Source organism: Panthera tigris, chromosome F3 (genome assembly GCF_018350195.1).
Source record: "Panthera tigris isolate Pti1 chromosome F3, P.tigris_Pti1_mat1.1, whole genome shotgun sequence".
Lineage (NCBI taxonomy): Eukaryota > Metazoa > Chordata > Mammalia > Carnivora > Felidae > Panthera > Panthera tigris.
The window spans coordinates 57492671-57514125 of record NC_056678.1 but is presented as its reverse complement, the minus strand read 5'-3'; the positions used below and the strand labels follow the sequence as shown (position 1 = coordinate 57514125).

The 21455-nt window shown below is 43.9% G+C and overlaps 2 protein-coding genes across 6 annotated transcripts in view; one reads left to right on the top strand and one right to left on the bottom strand.

Moving 5' to 3' along the window:
- Nucleotides 1-5122, top strand: part of RAB3GAP2 (RAB3 GTPase activating non-catalytic protein subunit 2) — a 107630-nt gene extending 102508 nt beyond the window's left edge. For 4 of the 5 annotated variants that reach the window (XM_042976793.1, XM_042976792.1, XM_042976795.1 and 1 more), the window contains 4 exons: nt 1340-1429; nt 1686-1907; nt 2795-2953; nt 3371-5122. In XM_042976793.1, coding sequence (XP_042832727.1) covers nt 1340-1429; nt 1686-1907; nt 2795-2953; nt 3371-3526 — 627 coding nt within the window. In that variant the 3' untranslated portion in view covers nt 3527-5122. The remainder of the gene's footprint in view (nt 1-1339; nt 1430-1685; nt 1908-2794; nt 2954-3370) is intronic. The other variant, XR_006214183.1, reaches the window with a different exon arrangement.
- A 1503-nt stretch (nt 5123-6625) lies between these two features.
- IARS2 (isoleucyl-tRNA synthetase 2, mitochondrial) overlaps nt 6626-21455 on the bottom strand; it is a 66361-nt gene continuing 51531 nt past the window's right edge. Inside the window, exons 15-23 of the mRNA XM_042975510.1 lie at nt 17895-18003; nt 15673-15775; nt 14535-14660; nt 13833-13964; nt 12586-12692; nt 11663-11808; nt 10760-10950; nt 8722-8866; nt 6626-7113 (exon numbers count right to left, since the gene is read on the bottom strand). Coding sequence (XP_042831444.1) covers nt 6968-7113; nt 8722-8866; nt 10760-10950; nt 11663-11808; nt 12586-12692; nt 13833-13964; nt 14535-14660; nt 15673-15775; nt 17895-18003 — 1205 coding nt within the window. The 3' untranslated portion in view covers nt 6626-6967. The remainder of the gene's footprint in view (nt 7114-8721; nt 8867-10759; nt 10951-11662; nt 11809-12585; nt 12693-13832; nt 13965-14534; nt 14661-15672; nt 15776-17894; nt 18004-21455) is intronic.

Sequence of the window (21455 nt, the reverse complement as noted above, 5' to 3'; positions counted from 1 at the left end):
GAGACAGCTGTGGGACTCTCAACGTGCAGAGGCGGTGGGGTTTGGCTGGTCAAACCGAATCCTAGCTCTGCCATTTCCTGGCGAGTCTTCCTGAGCTTCTCCTGGCCTCTGTTTTCTCATTCAGAAGTGACGATTCTAGTACCTGCTTTATGGTGGTTCTGAGGGTTACGTCCACTTAACACGAAGTGCTGAGCGGTGTCGAGAACGTGGTAAACAAATGGTGCTGTGCTAGCTGTGCATACGTGTTCCCCGCCCAGAGGCTCTCATGTACGGTAGACCCTCATTAGAACTGAGACCACCAGGCGGAATCTAGAGAGTAACAAATTGTGCGTGAGTTTGCGGAAAAACTTTGAATCAGCGATGTCTGTAATGCGGGGCCTTGCCCTAGGGAGTCTGCTGTTTCTCCTCACTAAAGGATGAGTAGCTTTATCCTCACTGGCAGTCACGCTACGGATAACCTTTGAGTCTAGAACATACGTTAGAAGATACCCGATGACTGTCTGCAGGTGAACACAGAGCAGCCTGCGATGGTGGGGTCGTTTGTCCAAGATAACATGGTGGCAGGTGTGGGCCTGGGACTAGAAGCTGGTCTTGGCAACGTCCGGAGGCCAGTGTTCTTGGCTCTGTGTTACACTTCCTTCCAAGGAAGTTCTGAAATCCAGCTTTCTGATGTTCTGCTTCGCCTTTTCAGACGCACATCCATTCTCTTAAAGATGTCTTCCGAGTTGAACAAGTGTTTTTAAAAGAATTCAGAGTACACACGTCTTTGTTATCTATTACTGCATAACAGATTATCTCAAAATTTAGTGGCTGAAAACAACAAACATTTACTACCATTTTCCTGGGTCAGGAATCTGGGTTCTGCCCGCCCTCCACCCCTTAGTTAGGTGCCTCAGGCTCAAAGGCTTTCAGGAGTCTTGAGGTAGGGTTTTAGCCGGGGCGGCAGTCCCATCTCGAGGCCGAAGTGGGGTGGAGATTGGGGGATCCGCTTGCGGGCTTCCCTCAGGGCAAGGAGCGCGAATGTGAGCACCCAAATCTGGAAAGTGACACGCTAACATCTCTGCTCTTCTGCCGGCACCAGGTCCAGCCCCCACTCAAGGGCAGGGGACTACCCGAGGCCTGCAGAGCAGGGGGAGGGGGATCATACCTTAAAGGCTGCCTACCGTATACTAGATAATTATTATAAAAATTAAGTGAATAAAATTCTGAACTGTTACTGTTCAAGGAGAAGAAACATCAACCGTGACTTATCCATTAAATGACTAAATTTTAAAATCTTTTGTCTTGCCTTTAATAGTAATGTACTCATCAGTTTTTTTGGTCTTTTCTTTCTCTTCAGGGGAAGAATGCATTTTTCAAAGACCTAACTTCAATTCAGTTATTACCTAGTGGGGAAATGGATCCAAACTTTATTTCTGTACGACAACAGGTAAATTACAATTACTGGATTTTGTTTGTGTGTCTCAGAAAAGAATAGTAAATAAAAAACGTAGCAGGTCTTAATTTGACGACCACTTCCAGGGTATTCTGGAGAGCCATTTTTCCTTTCAAGTATATATTCCTCTTTGATCATTAATTTTAATGGAAAAGCTACCCTGATTGAGAGGAAAGCCAACAATTACTTGATTTAGACATTTTAAAACGAGATATACTAACAGTGCTCTGTGTCCTTCTCCATTTTTGAGTTCTTACTGAAAGTCGTTAGTGCAGCCGTCCAGGCCCAGCATTCAGTCATGAAGGACAGAGAGTCCTCCGAAGAGGCACCGGCCACTCCTTTTGGGAGAGACCAAGATTGGCCAGTTCTGGCCGTGGATTTGGCTCATCACCTTCAAGTTAGTGAAGATGTTGTTCGAAGGCATTATGTGGGGGAACTCTACAACTATGGAGTTGACCACTTAGGAGAAGAGGTAATATCACCCTAGGAGCGGGAGGTGGGGGCTCAAGTTAGAACGTTTATAGTTGGAGTAAAGAATCAGAAAAGTCTCCAGTTAAGCTTTTTGCTTTTCTTTCTGTTAGAACTTCTAGGCCCCCAAATAAAAGAATATTAAAATATAAAACTGTAATCAGTTGCCCGTTTCTGGTCTGTGTTAACAGACTGCTCCAGTGTGTCAGGCCTGTTCTATGCAAAGGGCACACGAGTAAAACACACAGACCAGATCCCTTCCTCGTGGGATCAATAGTCTGCTGGTAGCAGAAGAGCACGCTGACTTCTGTACTGAGAAACGCTGTGACGAACAGCGGTGGTCAGAGGTGACATCTGAACCGAGCCCCCGAGGAGAAGATGCAGCCAGTAACAGAAAACTGGGCCAACAGAGCTCGCGGCCCGAGTAGCGACAAGAACAGGGGCCCCATAGCGGGACTAGCTTGGCAGCGTGCCAGGCCAGAAGGGCCCGCGTGGGGGACCTTACGTAGCACGGAAGACGAAGACGTCAGAGACGAGGCGGGAGGTCGGCAGGGGCCAGGTCCTGTCTCGTAGCTCGTGGTGATTCAGAGTGTGTTCGGAAGCCATTAGAGGGTCGTTAGCAGTCATGATGCGATTTTAGGTCCCCTTCTTTGCCGGAAATTTAAAAACTGACTCTTCCAGTCATATTAAAAAATTAGGGGATAAGAAAAATTAGGTGATGAGGAGAAATCTGAATTTTGAATGCCAAATTTGATTTGGACTTTTCTTCTTTGGTTGTATACGTGGCCACAGCTCAAAAATGAACGGGCATCTCTTCACTGGCAAAGCCTTTCCTAGAGTAAGTAAGTCTGTTAGCTCTTACCGTACGTTTGTCCACGTTCATCTCCTCAGGCCATCCTCCAGGTTCATGACAAAGAGGTCCTCGCCTCTCAGCTGCTGGTGTTAACAGGGCAGAGACTGGCGCACGCGCTCCTCCGCACCCAGACGAAGGAAGGCATGGAGCTGCTGGCCCAACTCCCACCCACGCTCTGTACCTGGCTGAAAGCGATGGTAAGTACGAGAGCGTGGGATCGATGAGGCCACTGGATGCCTGCCGTCTACCTGTCTGTCTGTCTGTCTGTCGTCTGTCAGAGACAGAGAGTAAGCGGGGGAGGGGCAGAGAGAGGGAGAGAATCCCAGGCAGGCTCTGTGCCGTCAACGCAGAGCCCGACGTGGGGCTCGGTCTCACGAACCGGAAGATCGTGACCTGAGCTGAAATCAAGAGTGGGACGCTTACCTGACTGAGCCACCCAGGTGCCCTTGGGTGTTTTCTCAAATGCATATTTAATAACGGTTAAGGAGAAGATTTCCAAGTTTAATTTAGGTCCAAAGAAAAGCATTCTTACTAGGAAATAACTATTCTGATAACTCTGAAGCGACCGACAGTTACCGTTGTGTATGACTGGTTATTTTTTGTTCCATTTGCAGAACCCCCAGGATCTTCAAAACACGGAAGTGCCAATCGCAACAACAGCTAAACTAGTACATAAAGTAATCGAGCTGCTGCCGGAAAACCACGGGCAGTATAGTTTAGCCTTACACCTCATTGAAGCCGTGGAAGCCATATCGAGTCCTTCTTCATGACACTCAGCCAGTTGTGAACCGCCTACAGTTGTGAACAACACGAATTAGTGCATGGTGATTTTACATAGTAAGATCTGGAATTTTCTGGAGGGAGTGTATCTTTTTTCTTTTGTAAAATAAAAACACATACTACTTTTAAAAGTGCAGTTCTGGCTAAATCCACTCCTTTCGTTAATATTGAAGATAAAATATAAACAGATATCAATGATACCATTAATTACTAACAGGTGTTTTACTGTTTATTTCTAATGTAAGCACTTTAAGTAGCTTTATTGGTAAACTTTGCTATTTCAAATGGGTTATAATTTACAGATTATGTTATTATCAGAGTCTATATTTTGTACTTGAAATGTTATTGTAATTAAATTTAAACGTGTTCATGTGTAGTCCCCGTCAGTAAAATGAGGGAAACGACCCACTCGCTTTTGTCGGCATGCTCCAGTCCCACACCCGGGCCGCCGCCTGGAGTCAGGACGCGGACAGGCTCTTTCCCAGAGGTTACGCTGCCGCCACCGGAGGATGACCTTGCTTTGGAGGAAGAACGGGTTCGAGATCATCACATTCATCAGAAGGGACGCTGAACAGAACCTCAACCTGCTGTACTTGCCAACTTGAGAATCCGAGACGCAGGCACACGGCAAAGTTAATTACGGTGTAAGCTGAGATTTCCCTTTGCCAAGATTCAAAGTTGTATCCCCATCAGGTGATTGTAAAACTGTACTATCTTGTAAAATTTATGTTTTAAAAAAAGGGCAACGATGCTAAAAATTTAAGTCCCACTGTATTTTTCCTACAAGTGTTTAGAAACGTCTGCTTCTGGGATATGGTAATGTTCTCTGTTCTTGGGAACAGCCCAGAAAAGGCTCGGTGATAATTACGGCTCCGCAAACCTACCTCACAGCTGGGTGGAGAGAATAAGATGATCTTGTGCCCTAGAGTGCCTGTGCAGTCCAAGTGCTGAATAATTACTTGTTGAGTAAAACCAGATTAACCAAAACTCTGTAAAAGCTCCACAAATACCAAGTATAACGGTATATTTTTGGAATGTAGCCATATAGTGCAATTACTGACCTCTGTCATGGATCACAGGGGGTATTCATAGTAACTCATTGTGATACAGAAGTTTGTTTCGTACTTACTTGTGAGAAGCCAACTTTAGCGATTGGAGAATTGAGGAGCATGCCCCTCGAGGACTAAAGCAAAAAGTCTTATGTCTGAGGATCCTCAGAGGATATCCTAATTCTTTTTAACTAAAAGATAACACCCGAATACGAACTGAACAGTCTAAGACTTAATAATTACTGTCTAATTTAAAAATCTTGAAAGATAAAGTTGGAAGATGTCTCGACTATTTGGGCGAGGGCCCGTAAGCCTGGTCGAAGGGCCCGCTGTACCGTGGCAGCACTGAGAAGGACCGAAAGCTAGCCCAACGTCTCAGCCTCTGCTTGGATCTCCGCTGCCCCATCCAGACCCATTCGTGTGATTTCTTGTGAACCTACCTAGCTTTATGTAGTCACTTGTTATATGCATCCCAAAAGCTTAGTCTGAAAGTAGTTATGAATTTTGGGGGCTGGTCAAAGAAACTTTAAATCCTCACCTTGATCCAAGTGTCATTTCTGGGGGAAGGGGTACCTAATGAGCATTTTAGAGAATAAACCTGGTTAGGCTAATTCTGGTAGGACTCATAATCAAATTTGGGGATTGTTGAGAGTAATAAGCTAAAATATGGCTCATAGAACTGTAACCAATCGCTGAATTACAAATCTCTCTAGTTACATTTGTGATCCTAAAGTGGACCATTCACAGAATTTTAAAATTGAATTACATGGTTAATTCATGGTTACATGGTTAAGAAAAGCAGCTAGGGGCGCCTGGGTGGCTCAGTCGGTTAAACGTCCGACTTCGGCTCAGGGTCGTGATCTCACGGTCCGTGAGTTCGAGCCCCGCGTCGGGCTCTGTGCGGACGGCTCAGAGCCTGGAGCCTGCTTCCGATTCTGTGTCTCCCTCTCTCTCTGACCCTCCCCCATTCATGTTCTGTCTCTCTCTGTCTCAAAAATAAATAAACATTAAAAAAAAAATTAAAAAAAAACAGCTAAATATTTATTACCTGTTAGCCACAAATAAAGGAATTAAACTGTATGTAGACTAATGGGTGGTTTCTGGAACAAAGGTCGGCTGTACTTAGTGATGGGAAGCCAAGAACCAGTCGTGTTTTCTTAGTTAGAACTGCCACCCCCCTCTCTTCACTAACATTAAATAGGCATTCTGTCCCTTGTTAAGTCCCACTATATAATGCTGAAGGAAAACAGGAATGTTCAAATCGTCGTAACTTCTACGTTACAGGTTGTGTTTAGACGCAGACCTAGAAGAGCCAGGGCAAACCGGGTGGGGAAGAACATAGCACTGACCTCCTAAATGCTTCCTGCATACTATTGCAAAAATAAGAAAGGAAGTTTCACCTTTGTTATAAAAACTCATCTAAGGTCAAAGTAAGCACCGTTAAATTGTCTTCTTTAAAAAAAAAATGGTTACAATTTAAAATCAAAGGAAAGATTTAATAATACGAAGCTTACGTGGAATATACCATTCACTTACAAGTTGCTGCGGCCCCTTCATTTGTGAGACAGATCTTTTTAAAGTATGCCGAAGCAACAGTGAAAGCCCTTTCCCACGCTGACAGCAATGAGTTTGTTGGGCTTCTAGAAGTTAGATTTCCGCTGATAGAATTAGCCATCCCTCGCAAGGTTTTAACCCAATACTGAATTGTTTATAAAACGCTCTTCTCTAATGTACTGTAAGTAGTGACCCTCTGTACATACTTCCGTTTTCTGTGTCTGTTCCTTGGTGTGAACTTACGGATGTTAGTGAAATAAATTTTCAGCTTTCATGTTTCAACATTCATAAATACAAGTATGAAGTTTTTTTCTGCTCTTGTAGGAGAATAACAAGTTTGGTGGCGCTGTGTTGTGACAAGGTTGACGTTCACTAGTGAGGCAGAATGAAATCACTCTTTTGGTCTCCGAAGGGGAACGCGCACCTCTGCCGTTTGCCTTCAAAACCGTATTTTTTACTTGATTTTTACAACTTCACCAATATCGGTAATTTTCCAGATGCCTTTATTTTTAGACATTAGAGAACTTAAATCCTGAGTCAAGAAGATTTATAAAATATAAAACATTTTCCGGCCAGCCACCTCTGAAGGCAAACATATTCAGTGTCTCTGTTCTGAACAAATCCATTATGGATACGTCCAGCTCCATCTTCGTACGTGTATTTTTCTGCATGTGTGTATATACATACACGTTCCTTTTTATCAAACACAGGACAGACTGACAGTTCTGAATCTGCCCCTCTCCTCCGCCATTTCCTCTCCCACTCATTACCTAAATCTTGGGTTTCTTGCCGGTGCTGGAAACGCTCGACCGTGAGCAGCAGCGTGACCTATTCCTTCCCGGCGACGACTCGTGTGCACCGGGGGCAGAGCGCGTCTGAAGGGTCGGCGGTGTACTTCCAACAACGGGGGCATTTTTCTTTGGTGGTCGGCATGACGATCACTTTATAGGAAGACTCTTCCCGAATATCCCCACCTGGGAGAGAAAGGACACCAAGAGGCTTTCCGACGCGCCAGTCCGCTTGTATCCCTAGCTCCCGATGGCTCTGCCGCCGCTCCTTTTTTGAAACTTCTCCTTCCCCTGGTAAACCGGCCGTTCCTACTTCATTTGCCTCACACGCGAGCGGCTATGACGGGGGACTCACGATCTGACGACTGCGGACGGCCGAGGAATCGGGAGACCCTGAGAGGTTAACTGCTCTTTCTACAAGTCACTGAACTGTTACCTCCTCGGGCAGAGCAGAGCAGGCCTTCTAGCTCTTATTTAATCCAGGTTTAGTTCTGACAAATTACTTTGCCTCTCTAGCTACACAAGAATTTGACTTAAAAAAAAATTTTTTTTTCACATTTATTTTTGGAGAAACAGTGGAGACAAAGCGTGAGCGGGGGAGGGGCAGAGAGAGACAGAGACACAGAATCGGAAGCGGGCTCCAGGCTCCGAGCAAGCGGTCAGCACAGAGCCCGACGCGGGGCTCGAACCCACAGACTGTGAGATCATGACCTGAGCCGAAGTCGGACGCTCAACCGACTGAGCCACCCCGGAGCCCCTACGCAAGAATTTTTAACAGTTGAAAAATTCTAGTGACAACTGCAGTGTGCCCACTTAAAATTTCTTGGTTTGACCAAAAGAAAACAAAAATTTCTCCATTATCAGTGCTCAGACTTCAGACTGAATACACGTAAGAACGTTATTTTCTAGCCATGATACAAACAACGTACGTTAACATTTTGAGAAGCAAGTGAGAATCTTTACTACGTGGTCAGGGTTTCCAGGCCTCAGATTTACACTGATGCCCATAAATTAGCCTCACGCCTCCCGATGGCACCTGACAACTCTGGAAAACACAGGCAGCATCCCCTTCCCAGAGATCCCGCATGTTATTCTCTGTTAATGTTGCTGTGCGTCCGTCGCATCACCGACAGTACTTGCTTGGGAGAGAGACCGTGGTGGGCACCAGTTCGATAAGACATCTTCCTTAACCCTTCATTAAGAATGCCTACATCTTGGGGCGCCTGGGTGGGTTGAGTATGACTCTCGATTTCGGCTCACGTCCTGGTCCCAGGGTCGTGGGATCGAGCCCCGTGTCGGGTTCTGCACTGAGCATGGAGACAGTCCCTCTCCCCGGCTCTGGCCCCTTCCCCCGCCCGCACTCTCACTCTCTCTAAAATAATTTTTTAAAATGGCTAAATCTGTTAACATAGGGTGGGCAAAATAAGCAATTTCAGAGTCAACGCTGGAGAAGGGCGGGCTAGGCAGTACTAGGGTACTGAGTGTCAAAGGACAGGAGCACAAAGAGCCAACGGGAGTGAGTGAGGCCAACTAACTTCACACACAATGACAACTACAATTATTCACAGGACAGCAAGGGAAGCTCTCTCCTCTCCCTAGTCCTGGGTTCCCAAGGTCCTCATGCAGGACGCTTCTGAGAGCTGGCTTAGAAACTTGAGCCACTTCCCATAAAAAGATGTATTCCAAGAACATATCTGCCTTTAGAATACCCCTAATCCACGGGAAAGCTGGAGATGACCTTCGATTATCACTCAGTTCTCCAGGTCCCTCTCGTTACTGTGGCCGCCTCCTTACCTTCCAAATTGATCAGAAACGTCCCTTTGCGCTCAATCACATCTGTCGTTAGTGTTCGTGGTTCCTCAGGGAGTAAAGTTGTCTGGGAAGCCATCATTAATTCATTCAACTGAGAGGTGCTGGAAGTCTCCTCAGCTTGTAGCATCTGGGAACGAGCATGTCAAAGTTACCATCTCAATTTTTACTGCCAACTGAAGTCGTAAGAATAAATGCTACAGACTCTTGTGTTTTGTGAGTAACCCTTTGGTACCAATACCTCCTAAATCCATTCTTAACTAGAATGAAACGCTTCAGATAAAATCTTCCAGTCAAGGGGCACCTGGTGGTGCAGTCGGTTAAGCGTGTGACTCTCGGTTTCTGCTCGAGTCATGATCTCACAGTTTGTGAGTTCAAGCCCCACGTCGGGCTCTGTGCTGATGGTGCGGAGCCTGCTTGGGATTCTGTCTCTCATTCTCTCTGCCCCTCCCCAACTTGTGCTCACTCGCGCGCTCTCTCTCCCTCTCTCTCTCTCAAAATAAATTTTAAAAAATTAAAAAAAAAATCCAGTCAGTAGGTACCTCACTATGCCAGATGCTAAATGTCCCTTATGATTAGAAACACAGTGTTTCTTATCCCCATTTTCCAAATGAGGAAAGCCACTCGGAGGGGTGCACTCACCCACGGTTCTCAGGCAGCAGGTGGGGAGCTGCGATTCCAGCCCAGGTCTAGCGGCCTCCCGGCCCAGACTTCTTTATCCTGCCCCTGCCCCCCGCTTTAGGAGAGGGGTCAAGACGCTACTTGAGCAGACCTGCTTTCAGCAACACAGACCAATGGAGGCAACTGAATTACCCCCAGAACTCTTCTGAAGTACTAGAAAGCTGGGTGTCTGATGAGAATTTTTCCATTTTTCATTGTAATTCTGCTTTTCAAAATGAGTTAGTAAGCTAATATGGACATTCCGCTCAAGAGAAAACAGGAGCTTTGAGGAAATTAATTTGGTTTTAACAAATTCATGTAATTAGTAACTGATAGATCCAGGACTCTATCATCTGACAGCTACCTAACGTAATTCCTAAGAAAAATACATTCATATTTTTTTAAATCCCTAAGTTTTTTCCAATGTAAATGATCCAAACAAGGTGTATTTTTTTAACTTACTACTCAGAACTAATGAAGTCAAAAGAAACATGACATGCAGGAGAAAAGCCCAGTACTAGGCTGTGTAGCCTTAGCTCGCTCACAGTTGCAACGGTCCTCAGTTTCCTGCTCATAAAATAAAGGAGCCTGACCCTGCCAACTGGTAGATTTTAAAACGTATCTTACTGAAATTCTCCGCTATGGTCAACGATCTCCTAGAGACGAGCTGTTACAAGCCTCAAATCTTAATTTAATCACATTACTAAAAACTTAAAGTGAGCTTACCAACCAAATGAGATGGTCATTTTTCAGAAAACTATGATAGCAGTAAGACTTCTAAAATATAGATTATCAATTCTCTTCTCAAGCATTGAAAATAGAGAAAAATCTTGAGCCAGTATGTTAACATAAAAGTCAATCTGGCCAATGAACCCCTAAGAATCCCAAGAAGAAAATTCTGATGGTCCTTTTGGAAATAAAAATAGGATGAATGCTTTCAGAGAATGCATGCTGATTTGCTACAACAAATGAATTTTCTTCAGATTTCCTGAGAAAAAGATTGAAATCCGTTCTTGGATTTGTTTTGACAAAATTCGCAGAAAACTAAACCCTGAACACAAAACTTTCAATTTTTATGTAGTGGAAACTAAGTCATCGGTTTCTGTCACATCCAAGTAGGCCCAAGGTTTTGCATTTCAAATAGGACTTTATTGCACCTTCCCTGCCCCTCTGGTAAACTACATACTCTGTAGAAGGAGGGAAAGGAAGCACAGAAAAGTAGGAAACAGAATCTGTGATAATATCAGGGTTACAAGATTTGGAAACTACAAAATCTTACTTACACGGAGATTTTTAAAAGCCAAATTTCAGGTGAGGCTGTAGGATCCTAACATCATTTTCAAAGGTACAAACCACTCCTCACCTCTATTATCTCAAAAAGCAGCCCGGGCTCTATCACAATGGTGACCTTGTACTCGGCGGCATTTTTACCAGGGATGCTTCCAAGAAATGAATCTCTCATTGCACAGGCGCCCTCTATTGCTTCCTCTAATCCTGGCTTCTTCCAGATAGAACTTGTTCGAATCCACCCAGTACGAAAAACACTCTTGGGTTCTATAAAAAAAAAAAAAGGTAAAGTAATTCACATATATATAGCCGTTTTAAACCATACGCAGAGCTCTAACCATGAAACATGTATTCACAGAAAATAAGAATTGTTATTTATGGTAAATATTATGGAGCCATTCTAAATGTTTACCAAATATTTATATTCACATTTGGAAATTTAAACAAAGGAAAAAATATATAGTAAGACCTCAAAAGGAAAAAAAGGATGCCTAGAAGAAAATAAAATCGAAAAAATAGCCCCAAATTAACAGTAGTTGTCTTTGGATAGCGAGATTGTGAGTGACTTTTTCTGTTTGAATTTCTGTAGTTCTAATTTACCATAAGCTTAGTAATTAACAATCAGGGGGAAAAAACCGTGATAAAAATATTCACTAAAGGCACCACACTTTGTCTGAATAAAACCTAAAATATATCTCACACATTTAGAAAGGCATTGAGGAAAAACTGATTTTGCGGTAATGTCAAGTTGCTCGTACGTTTCAGAAAGCACTCCGTGGTGGCTTGAAGGCCATTCTGAAATGCATCGTACGCGGCCCCAAACAAGGGCAGAGACGGTTGAAGGGCCAAGACCTGCCCTGCCACACGCGCGCCCCGTGGACGGGAAAGCGCCCCTTCCACGGAGTAGAGAAAACCAGAAATCGCATCCTCACCAGGGAAGGGTCTTTCTCATCGTGAGAACAAATCGAGTGTTCCTCACCTTTGACGTAAGGTATGTGCTGGAACGCTTCCTCAGCCAGGTGAGGAAGAATGGGAGCAAAAGAACGAACCATCACGTCCAAGATTTCAGCCAGGGCGGTCTGGCAGGAGCGCCGTCCGGGGTCGCCGGCGCGTTCACAGTAGAGCCTGGGCGAGAACAAAGCGCACGGCCGGGAGTTACACGCACGCAAGTGCCGGGAGACCCTGCCTCGGGCCGGGTCTCCTCCTGCGGTGGCCGATCCTCCGGCTCTAACCACCTTCCGATTTTCCGAGGCAGATGTTCCATCACGTAACTTTACTGACCAACCCGCTGTCCCAGTTCGCCCCTTGCGGGTGCGCTCGCCTTCCCCCGACACTCCCCGCAGCGGCGCGCGTCCAGGTCGGTTTTCCGAGAGACGACAGCCGGAACCCTGACCACTGATACGTTAGTTGATGGTATTCATCTTCCTGTGTTCGGAGGACTGGGGGTTACGATCCCCGTGTGTAAGGCCCCTGAGGTGCTCACGGGTCGGGGCTGACACCTCACGGTGGCTCACCCGCCATCCAGGAAGACTAAGCACCAAGCCCTCCTCTGAAAGGATACTGGATAGTACTGCTCTGACACAATGTTCGTATGGCAACAGCTGCCTGTCTCTTGGTCTCTCCTCAAAATTTATAAACTCCTCTGAGAACAGGCACTAGATTCATTACCCCCACTGGCACCAATTGCTTAGTGAGCGCTTACTTTACCACGCAGAGCACAAAGCACGTTCCTTATATTAGCTCTTCTCATAATCGCATTATGAGGCTGTATTACCCCTGAACTCAAGAACCCAACTTCTTCATGACCGCACAGTGCCGCCCGTCTGGCTCACCGATGTACGCCCGGAGTCTGTCAAGCAGAGGAGACACTCAAGAAATGTTTGACTATTCAGTCCCACATACCTGTCTTTGATTATGCTGAAATAAAAGTTCGAGAGTTCTCTGGTATAAAATGCTCGTAACAGCCGAACAACTTTTCCAAAATCATACTGTTTGTATGAATCGGTGATCTAAGGAACAAAAGCCAAAACAAATTTGGAAGATGGGATAAGCAAGCAAAAATGCAAGTCCTGTGAGCTTGCATTATCCTCCCTGGATCCCTCAGTGAGCCTAGCCCTCGCCCTATGAGCAAAATGTGTTCTTTTCAAAATCTGTTCAAAGGCACAACGGATACAAAACAAGAGATACGCAGTAGTGACAGGATCTTTCAAAACATTTCTGGCTATCAAATTTGACTATCCTCAGAAAACACTGAACATTCTACTCTGGAAACTACAAAAGAATACTCGTCAAAGGAATCAAGTTTTTTTGTTTTTGTTTTTAATGTTTAGTTTTGAGACAGAGACAGAGAGAGAGAGAGAGAGAGAGAGAGAGAGAGAGAGAGAGAGAGAGAGAGAATGAGTGGGGGAGGGGCAGAGGGAGAGGGAGACACAGAATGGGAAGCAGGCTCCAGGCCCTGAGCTGTCAGCACAGAGCCCGATGCCAGGCTCGAACTCACGATCTGTGAGATCACGACCTGAGCCAAAGTCGGATGCCCAACCGACTGAGCCACCCAGGTGCCCCAGGAATCAGGTTTTAAATGATAAACCACACTATTTTAAAACAGCAGAGACTACAAGTTACCACTGTTCCCTCATTTTCGCCAGAAAAGTAAAATTGGGCAAACGTCTGCAGGGACATTTCTGACACAGGGTACGTGGAAGCAACCACATTTCCAATTTTTGAGAAAACACAAATTATCTGTGTATATAGAAATGAGAGAATATCTTACGAAACACAGAGGAACAGTCATTTCAGTTATTTCTGTTCTTTGAAGAGTACATCTACAGATAAAATATAGCTCCACTTTAGTCCTTCTTCTTGGGGAAATATGTAAGGCAGACCTCGAAAGAAAAATGTGGTCTTAGGGGAAGTCTGGGCCTACCGTTCCCACCAGGTACTGTGAGTCTCCTGAAAAACCACCAAAGAAATCCTAAGACTTCACTACCTCAAGTGAGCCTAAGAGTGTGTGGACCTTACCAAGCAGGACTTTTCTCAGTGCCACGGTTACTGTTTCTAGTAATGTCTGTTCTGCTTGCATGCAACTCCAATTTCAACATTCCACAGTGCTGGTATTTCTATTTGCCAAAGGCTTATTAGTTCATACTTACCTTGTTTGCTAAATCCTGCAGTAAGTGTAGCATATACTGGTCTATGACATACATATCGTTAACGGGAATGGCATCTGTTTCTGGGTTGAAACCACTGACATTTCCCAAAAGAAAGCGGAGCGTATTCCTAAGCTATCGAGAAAAAAATATGCAGTCAAAAACAAACGTGAGCCTTTAATTCTTAACTGAAAAGTTTTTTCTGTAATTTTTTTCCAACTCGTGACTTTCTTAATGGGATATTTTTTTATATATAGATCATTCCTAAATGAGACTACAAATGTCAAAAAACAGACTCTCATTTCAATAGCCCGGGTATAGAAACCACCTCTGGAATCTACACATGAGGACTGAATTTTCATTGTTATTTCTTTATAACCTTATAAAGGCAAATCCCCCTTCAGTGGCCCAGTGTGTTCCTCTGTATAGGTAAGAATGTTATTTTCACCTGCTTCCCAGGCAAAAATAAAGATAAATGGAATGAATGTGAAAGGTCACAGAGCACACAAAAAGTATATAAAATTAACATAATTTTGTATTATCTTATGCTAGGTTATATTTTATAAAATATAAAGACAGCATATAAAATTATTAGGATTACACTATGTTTTCACTGTTTTGAAATGCCAAATAAAATGTACTTCATTTTAAAAAAAAGTCATTTAGCTCACTTTTTATTCGGAAATGGGAAGAAGTGACGCTGACCTTGTTAATATCATCTCTGGCAGCATTAAGTGCAGCTGGACCAATGGTCACTTCAGTGAAGACGTTGGACTCGGCCACCCACCAGCGAAGGACATCAGCACCATAGGGAGGCTCTTTGCTTTGATCCTTTCGGTGGAGGGAAAAACATATTAACATATAAATGGTGAACGAATGTTTTCCATATTCTTCCTCTGACATATTTGAGCTCAAAGTGAGCATAAGATATACTTGCACTGTAATGAAATAAGGGCTAACAATCTCAGAAATCAGCTGTGTCTAAAAACCAACACTGGGAAAAAGTATGCTCTGCGATCTTGTTTCATGCGTGGATGTGGGCATTTCTGTATCCATCCATCTGTGACCGCTGGGGTCGAAGCAGCGCCCTGATGCCTCTCTGATGGTGGAGGGGGTGCTCCCTAGCCACTCCTTACACAGAGCAGTGATTCCTGGACATTAGGAGGGTGGTACAAAGCCAAAGGAGTAAGGGGTATCTGGGTGGCTCAGTCGGTTAAGTGTCCGACTCTTGATCTCAGCTCAGGTCTTGATCTCAGGGTCATGAGTTCAAGCCCCACTCTGGGCTGTGTGCTGGGCATGAAGCCTACTTTAAAAAACAAAAAAAAAAGCCAAAGGAGTAAAATGACAGGTGATTTCTTTTCTGAAAGCGACTCCAAAATAAACCAAATTATTAGCAACTCCAGATATGATGCTCATTAATGACCCACGGTAAGGGGCGGAATTTCTGAGAATGTAATAATGAAGCACGAATTGTAATCTCATTGTTTTCTTATACTGATTCCACTGAACTGTACATTTTTATTGTTTTTTGAAATAAATTTTTACAAATTCTGAAGTTCAGTTAAACAAAGAGATAGCATGGTTCAGGACCCAATCAGAGACTCAGACCTGAAATGAGTCAACAGGGCCACAACCCCAGCCCTTCCCTTTTTCATTAAAATCAGGTATTACCTAAGAGCCTAGATTTAAAACACAGTAAGGCACCTGCTATCACCTGCTATTAGCATAAAAGATAGGTTTTCATTATTTTTTTTTTACATCGAAGTAACTACATTAAAGATTTTGGCTGCCAATTTAGAAGCCTTAAAGCAAAAATAAAAAGACTTTTTAGAGAACCACCTACTTGTCCTCCATTGATGACCACATCAGGATCAATGACATTCCCAAGAGACTTGGACATCTTTTCTCCCTTTTCTCCAAGGGTAAAGCCATGAACAACCACTGTCCTAAGAAAACAAATCAGCTATTATGATAACACAATTCCAACAGTCTTTTTGAAGGTCACTTATTGTTTAAAAAGAGTTATCTTAGCTTGATCCAAAAACCAGGATTTTTCTTGACAGATTATGCATGAAAGCTTTTCTTGAAAGCCTGATTCTCAGCTGCTTATTTGTGATGACTGTTAGATAATAAGCTCTCTACTTATACACAGAAATTACTTTTTTAAGAGAGAGAGAAAGCACCAGCAAGCAGGGGAGAGGGGCAGAGGGAGAGCGAGAGGGAGAGGGAGAGGGAGAGCAAGAGCGAGAGCGAGAGAGAGAGAGAGAGAAAATCCCAAGCAGGCTCCACACTCAGCACGGAGCCCGACGCAGGGCTTGATCTCATGACCGTGGGATCATGACCTGAGCCAAAATCAAGAGTTGGACACTCAACCGACTGAGCCACCCAGGTGCCCCATACCTAGAAAAATTCTGATGTTTACATTCACTATACAAATATTTCCTGAGCATCTATGATGTTTTCATTTTGGTCATTAAAACTAACCAGGAAAAATGTCTTATTATTATGTATTGTTATGTCTTAAAAAGAACAGATTATCGCCTCAAAATATTTTCAAAAAGACAATGTGAGAAAACTACATCTGCTGTTCTACTGGCTTCTAACAGCAGGTTATAGTAGTGTCTGGCCGGCTCAGTCAGTGGAGCATGCAACTCGATCTCAGGGTTGTAGGTTCAAGTCCCGTGTTGGGGGTAGAAATTACTCAAAAAAAAAAAAAAAAATACTACAATCTTTAATCAATCAATCAAATAAAAGCAGGTTATACAAGAAACCTACACGTGTAAATTGTTCTGGGAGGGGTTTTCGTTGTAAGATAGTAAAAATCTTAAGCTATTCAAAAATTTTTCTGATTCTCTATCCACACACTTGAAAAAGGAAAACCAATTATCTGTAACTTAATACCTAATTTAACAGAACAAGAATGTTTCAGTTAATTAGCCACTTGTGGACATTACAGACACAAGGAGATGTGACCTCAGGCCGTCTTCAAGCATCGCAGAGTGCCATCCTCCACGTCAAGTCTTCCCATGTTTCAAGATCTAGCTCTTCGGGGATTTCCCCACTCCTCCAGTCGATGCTGACTTTACCTCTTGTGGGAATTACAGTCTGTGTCAGTGACAAGACTTCTCTGTATTGCTGTTTTTTTTTTTTTTAACTTCAAACTCATTTCTCATGAAATAAGAGACTAAGCTAATAAAGGAGGTGCTTTATCATATCCAGGCATAACTCGGACATATTGCAGGTTTGGCTCCAGACCACTGCGATCAAGTGCATATAAAAGTTATGTCTCCACTACTGTATTCTATGAAGTGTGCAAAAGCATTATGTCTAAAAAAAAAACTAGGTACATGTCTTAAGTAAAAGATACTTTATTGCTAAAAAATGCTAACTATCACCTGAGCTGTTAGCAAACTGCAATGTTCTTGCCGGGGGGAGGGTCTTGCCTCGATGCTGATGGCTGCTGACAGGTCAAGGTGGAGGTCGCTGACAGCGAGGGTGGCCGTGGCAATTTCTTAAAGACAACAGCGAAGTCGGGCACACTGCCCGACCCTGCCTTTCACACACCACTTCTCTGGGCACGCAATGCTGTCTTACACCGTTTTACCCAGAGAACAACTCCTTTCAAAACTGAGCCAAGGCCCTCAAACCCTGCCACTGCTTTACAACTAAATTCATGTGATACTCCAAAGCCTCCACTGTCCTTTCCAACCATCTGCACAGCCTCTTGGCCACGAGTAGATTCCATCTCAAGAAACCACCTTCTTTGTTCGTCCGTAAGAAGTGGCTCCTCACTGTGAAAGCTGTGTCACGAGACTGCACGATCCGGTCCCGTCTCCAGGCCCCACTTGTGACTCTGCTTCTCCTGCCGTTGCCACCACGTCTGCAGGCACTTCCTCCACTGAGGTCCTGAGCCTTCAATTTGTAAAAAAAAAAACGCAGCATCTGCGAAGCGCAACACGGCGAGTTCTGCCGGGATAACTGCTCGGCACGGGGCTTGGCACCGGCCAGGGCGCCGCACAGGTCCTCACGGCGTGAGGACACCTTTAGCTCAGCTTGAACACTTACTTAAAAGGCGCTTTTTTCCTTGTTGCCACACTTGTTAATAAAGAAGACTGAAACCAACCACCAAGCTGGTCTTTTCCTTCCAAGTACAAATCTGCTCTTTGGTCAGTACCTCAAAATAGATATTAAAGAACAGAGAAATTTAAGTTAATTAAAATGGGAAAATGAAAATAAATATGCATCAAAGTGTTAAAATAATAAAAGCAATCACGTCATTTATTTCATGCATCATGCTACCAGTCACTGGAGCTATTACCCTCTCGCTGCCCATTTATTAATCAAGAGAAACAGAATAAATGTTGGAGTATGATCTCCCAAACTAGAAGTAACTAAAGCACTACCTAAATTAGGGACTGATTGGGACGCCTGTGTGGCTCAGTCAGTTGCACCTCTAACTTCGGCTCAGGTCATGACCTTGCAGTTTGTGGGTTCGAGCCCCACATCGGGCCCTCTGGTGTCAGTGCAGAGCTGCTTCAGACCCTCTGGCCCCCTTTCTCTCAGCTCCTCCCCCACTCAGTCTCTTCTTTCTCTCTCAAAAATAATAAATAAAGATTTAAAAAATTAAAAGATAGTGACTGATTAATAATTACCGGTATCAATATTTCCAGTTGTCTCCTATGAAAATGAGCATCTAGCTTTATGTTAATTCATTTGATTCTCACAGTAACTCTATAAGGTAGGTATTATCATCATCCCATTTCACAGATGAGGAAGGTGAAGCACTGAGATGTTTTAGAACTTGTCCAAATTTATGGGACAGTAAGCGGTAGAGAGGGATTCTGAATCTAGACAATCTGGCACTGGAGTACATTTAACCAAGAAATTAAACAAATCAGAAAAAAGAATCTTTTAAAAAGGGCAAGTTATAAACTTCTAATTTGACAATGACCCAGTCAAAGATGGACCAACTATTAAAAAGCCATGTGAAGCAGGGGTTGGGGTGAGCGATGAGGGGTTGGGGTAGGAGGGATGAATGGCAGAGCACAGAGGATTTTTAGGGCAGTGAAAATACTCTATGCGATACTATAATGATGGATATGTGTCCATTATACCTTTGTCCAAACCTAGAATATGTACAACACCAACAGTGGACCATAACGTAAACTACGGACTTTGGGTGGTCATGATGTGACGCTGTAGGCTCAGCTACTGTAACAAATGTCCCACTCTGGTGGAGGGTACTGATAATAAGAGAGGCTATGCATTTGTGGGGGCAGGAGGTATATGGAAAATCTCTACACCTTCTTCTTAATTTTTTAAATATTTATTTTGAGAGAGAGAGAGCATGCAAACAGGGGAGGAACAGAGAGAGAGGGAGAGAGAGAGACTCCCAAGCAGGCTCCACACTGTCAGCACACATCCCAACATGGGGCTTAAACTCACGAGCCGTGAGATCATGACTTGAGGCGAAACCAAGAGTAGGTCATTTAACTGACTGAGCCACCCAGATGCCCTTGAGTGTTTATTATTTTTGAGAGAGACAGGGAGGGAGAGACAGAGAGAGAGAGAGAGAGAGAGAGAGAGAATGAGAATATGCGCTGGGGAGGGGCAGAGAGAAAGGGAGGCAGAGGATCCAAAGTGGGCTCTGCACTGTCAGTACGGAGCCCAGTGTAGGGCTTGAACTCACGGACTGTGAGATCATGACCGGAGCTGAAGTTGGACACTTAACTGACTGAGCCACCCAGGCTCCCCTCTTCCTAATTTTGCTGTAAACCTAAAATGGTTCTTTAAAAAAAAATAAAGTCTTTTAAAAGAAGATGTAGTAAAAGGAGAAAAAATGTGGGGCCCCTGGGTGGCTCAGTTGGTTGGGCCAATGACTTCGGCTCAGGTCATGATCTTGCGGTTTGTGAGTTCGAGCCCCGCGTCGTGCTCTGTGCTGACAGCTCGGAGCCTGGAGCCTGCTTAGGATTCTATGTCTCCCCCTCTCTCTACCCCTACCCTGCTCACGCTCTGTGTCTCTCTGCCTCTCAATAATAAATAAATGTTTAAAAAAAAATGTTTTTTAAATAAAAAATAAAAAAAGGAGAAAAAATGCTCTATGAACAACTTAGTCTCAAATTTGTTAGGACATACACACAAGCAAGCTTCAGGGCTACTTCAGCATTCAACAGTTAACCAGTTAATTCAGGAGTTAACAATCTAAGATAAAAGACCATTTGGCAAACATCGTAAGTAACAATCATTTCAGTCAAGACTCATCAGGGTGAAAATTTGGTGAGAACACAGGGTATCTGCATAGTTGTCAAGTGTCTCCCGACAAGACACTTCCTAACGTAACAATCCCTCTGGCGACATGGGGGTAAGAAGTGACCGTAGTGGAGAAAAACAAGCAGACACCACTTCCAAGTGACCCAAGTTCAACGTCACTGGTCAGTCACTGTGTGACTTCTGTTACGAGGTCGAAAAGGACACAGTGTCTCTTCCGTGATATTCCTGCCCAAAACGCACAGTCTAAACCACATCATGAGAACGCATGACACAAACTCAACATGAGGGGCCATCGACAAAATAACCTGGACATGCATGCACATCAAGGGCATGAAAGGCAAGATCAAAGGAAGACTAAAGCGACGTGACACCCACGCCACGTATGGTCTTAGACCCCAGGACACTTATTTTCCCTCCTTCCCGAGAAAGGGCGTCACTGGGTGAAATGTGAATAAGGTCTGTAGATAGGTGACACGATGGTGACAGGATGGAATCAGGGTCATTTCCTGAGTTTGATACTCATATTGGTGATATAAGAGACTGTCCATGTTTTTAGAAAACGTACACCGAAAAATTTAGGGATAAAACAGCATCAAGTCTGCAACTTACCCTTAAATGGTACAGGAAAAACTGTATATACATAGCCATAGGGAAAAAATATATAAAGCAAACACAGTAAAATGCTAACTTTGGAAAATCTAGATGAAGGGGAGATGCTACTTCCCTTACACTGCTCTGTGACTTTTCAGAATAAAATGTTATTTATTTATTTATTTATTTTTTAAAGAATATGAGGGGCGCCTGGTGGCTCGGTCGGTTGAGCCGAGACTTCAGCTCGGGTCATGGTCTTGCAGTTTGTAGGTTCAAGCCCCACGTTGGGCTCTGTGCTGACAGCTCAGAGCCTGGAGCCTGCTTCAGATTCTGTGTCTCCCTCTCTCTGCCCCTCCCCTGCTCGGGCTCTGCTCTCTGTTTCTCAATAACAAATAAATGTTAAAAAAAATTTTTTTTAACAAAAAAATAAAAAATAAAAAATAAAAAAAAGAACATGAGGTCTTTGGGAAAGATTATTCCCATATTTTAAATCTAAACTCACAACTTTAAAAGCCCCTTCTATTTGTGAAATGAAGATCGGTCCTTATGCCCTAATATTCAGGATTCAGGGTTATAATCCTTATGTGACAATGCGGGTCTGGGGAGAGGTGGGAGACAAAATTAAAATAATTAAATCAAGCCAGTTCCATTCATTCAACATTTCTGAGCACTTATCACCTGACAGGCACTGTACTAGGTCCTGGGGCAGAAAATGCAAAGAAGTCTGGCATCCTGTCTTCTTGGAGCCGACAGTTAGGGGGTGAA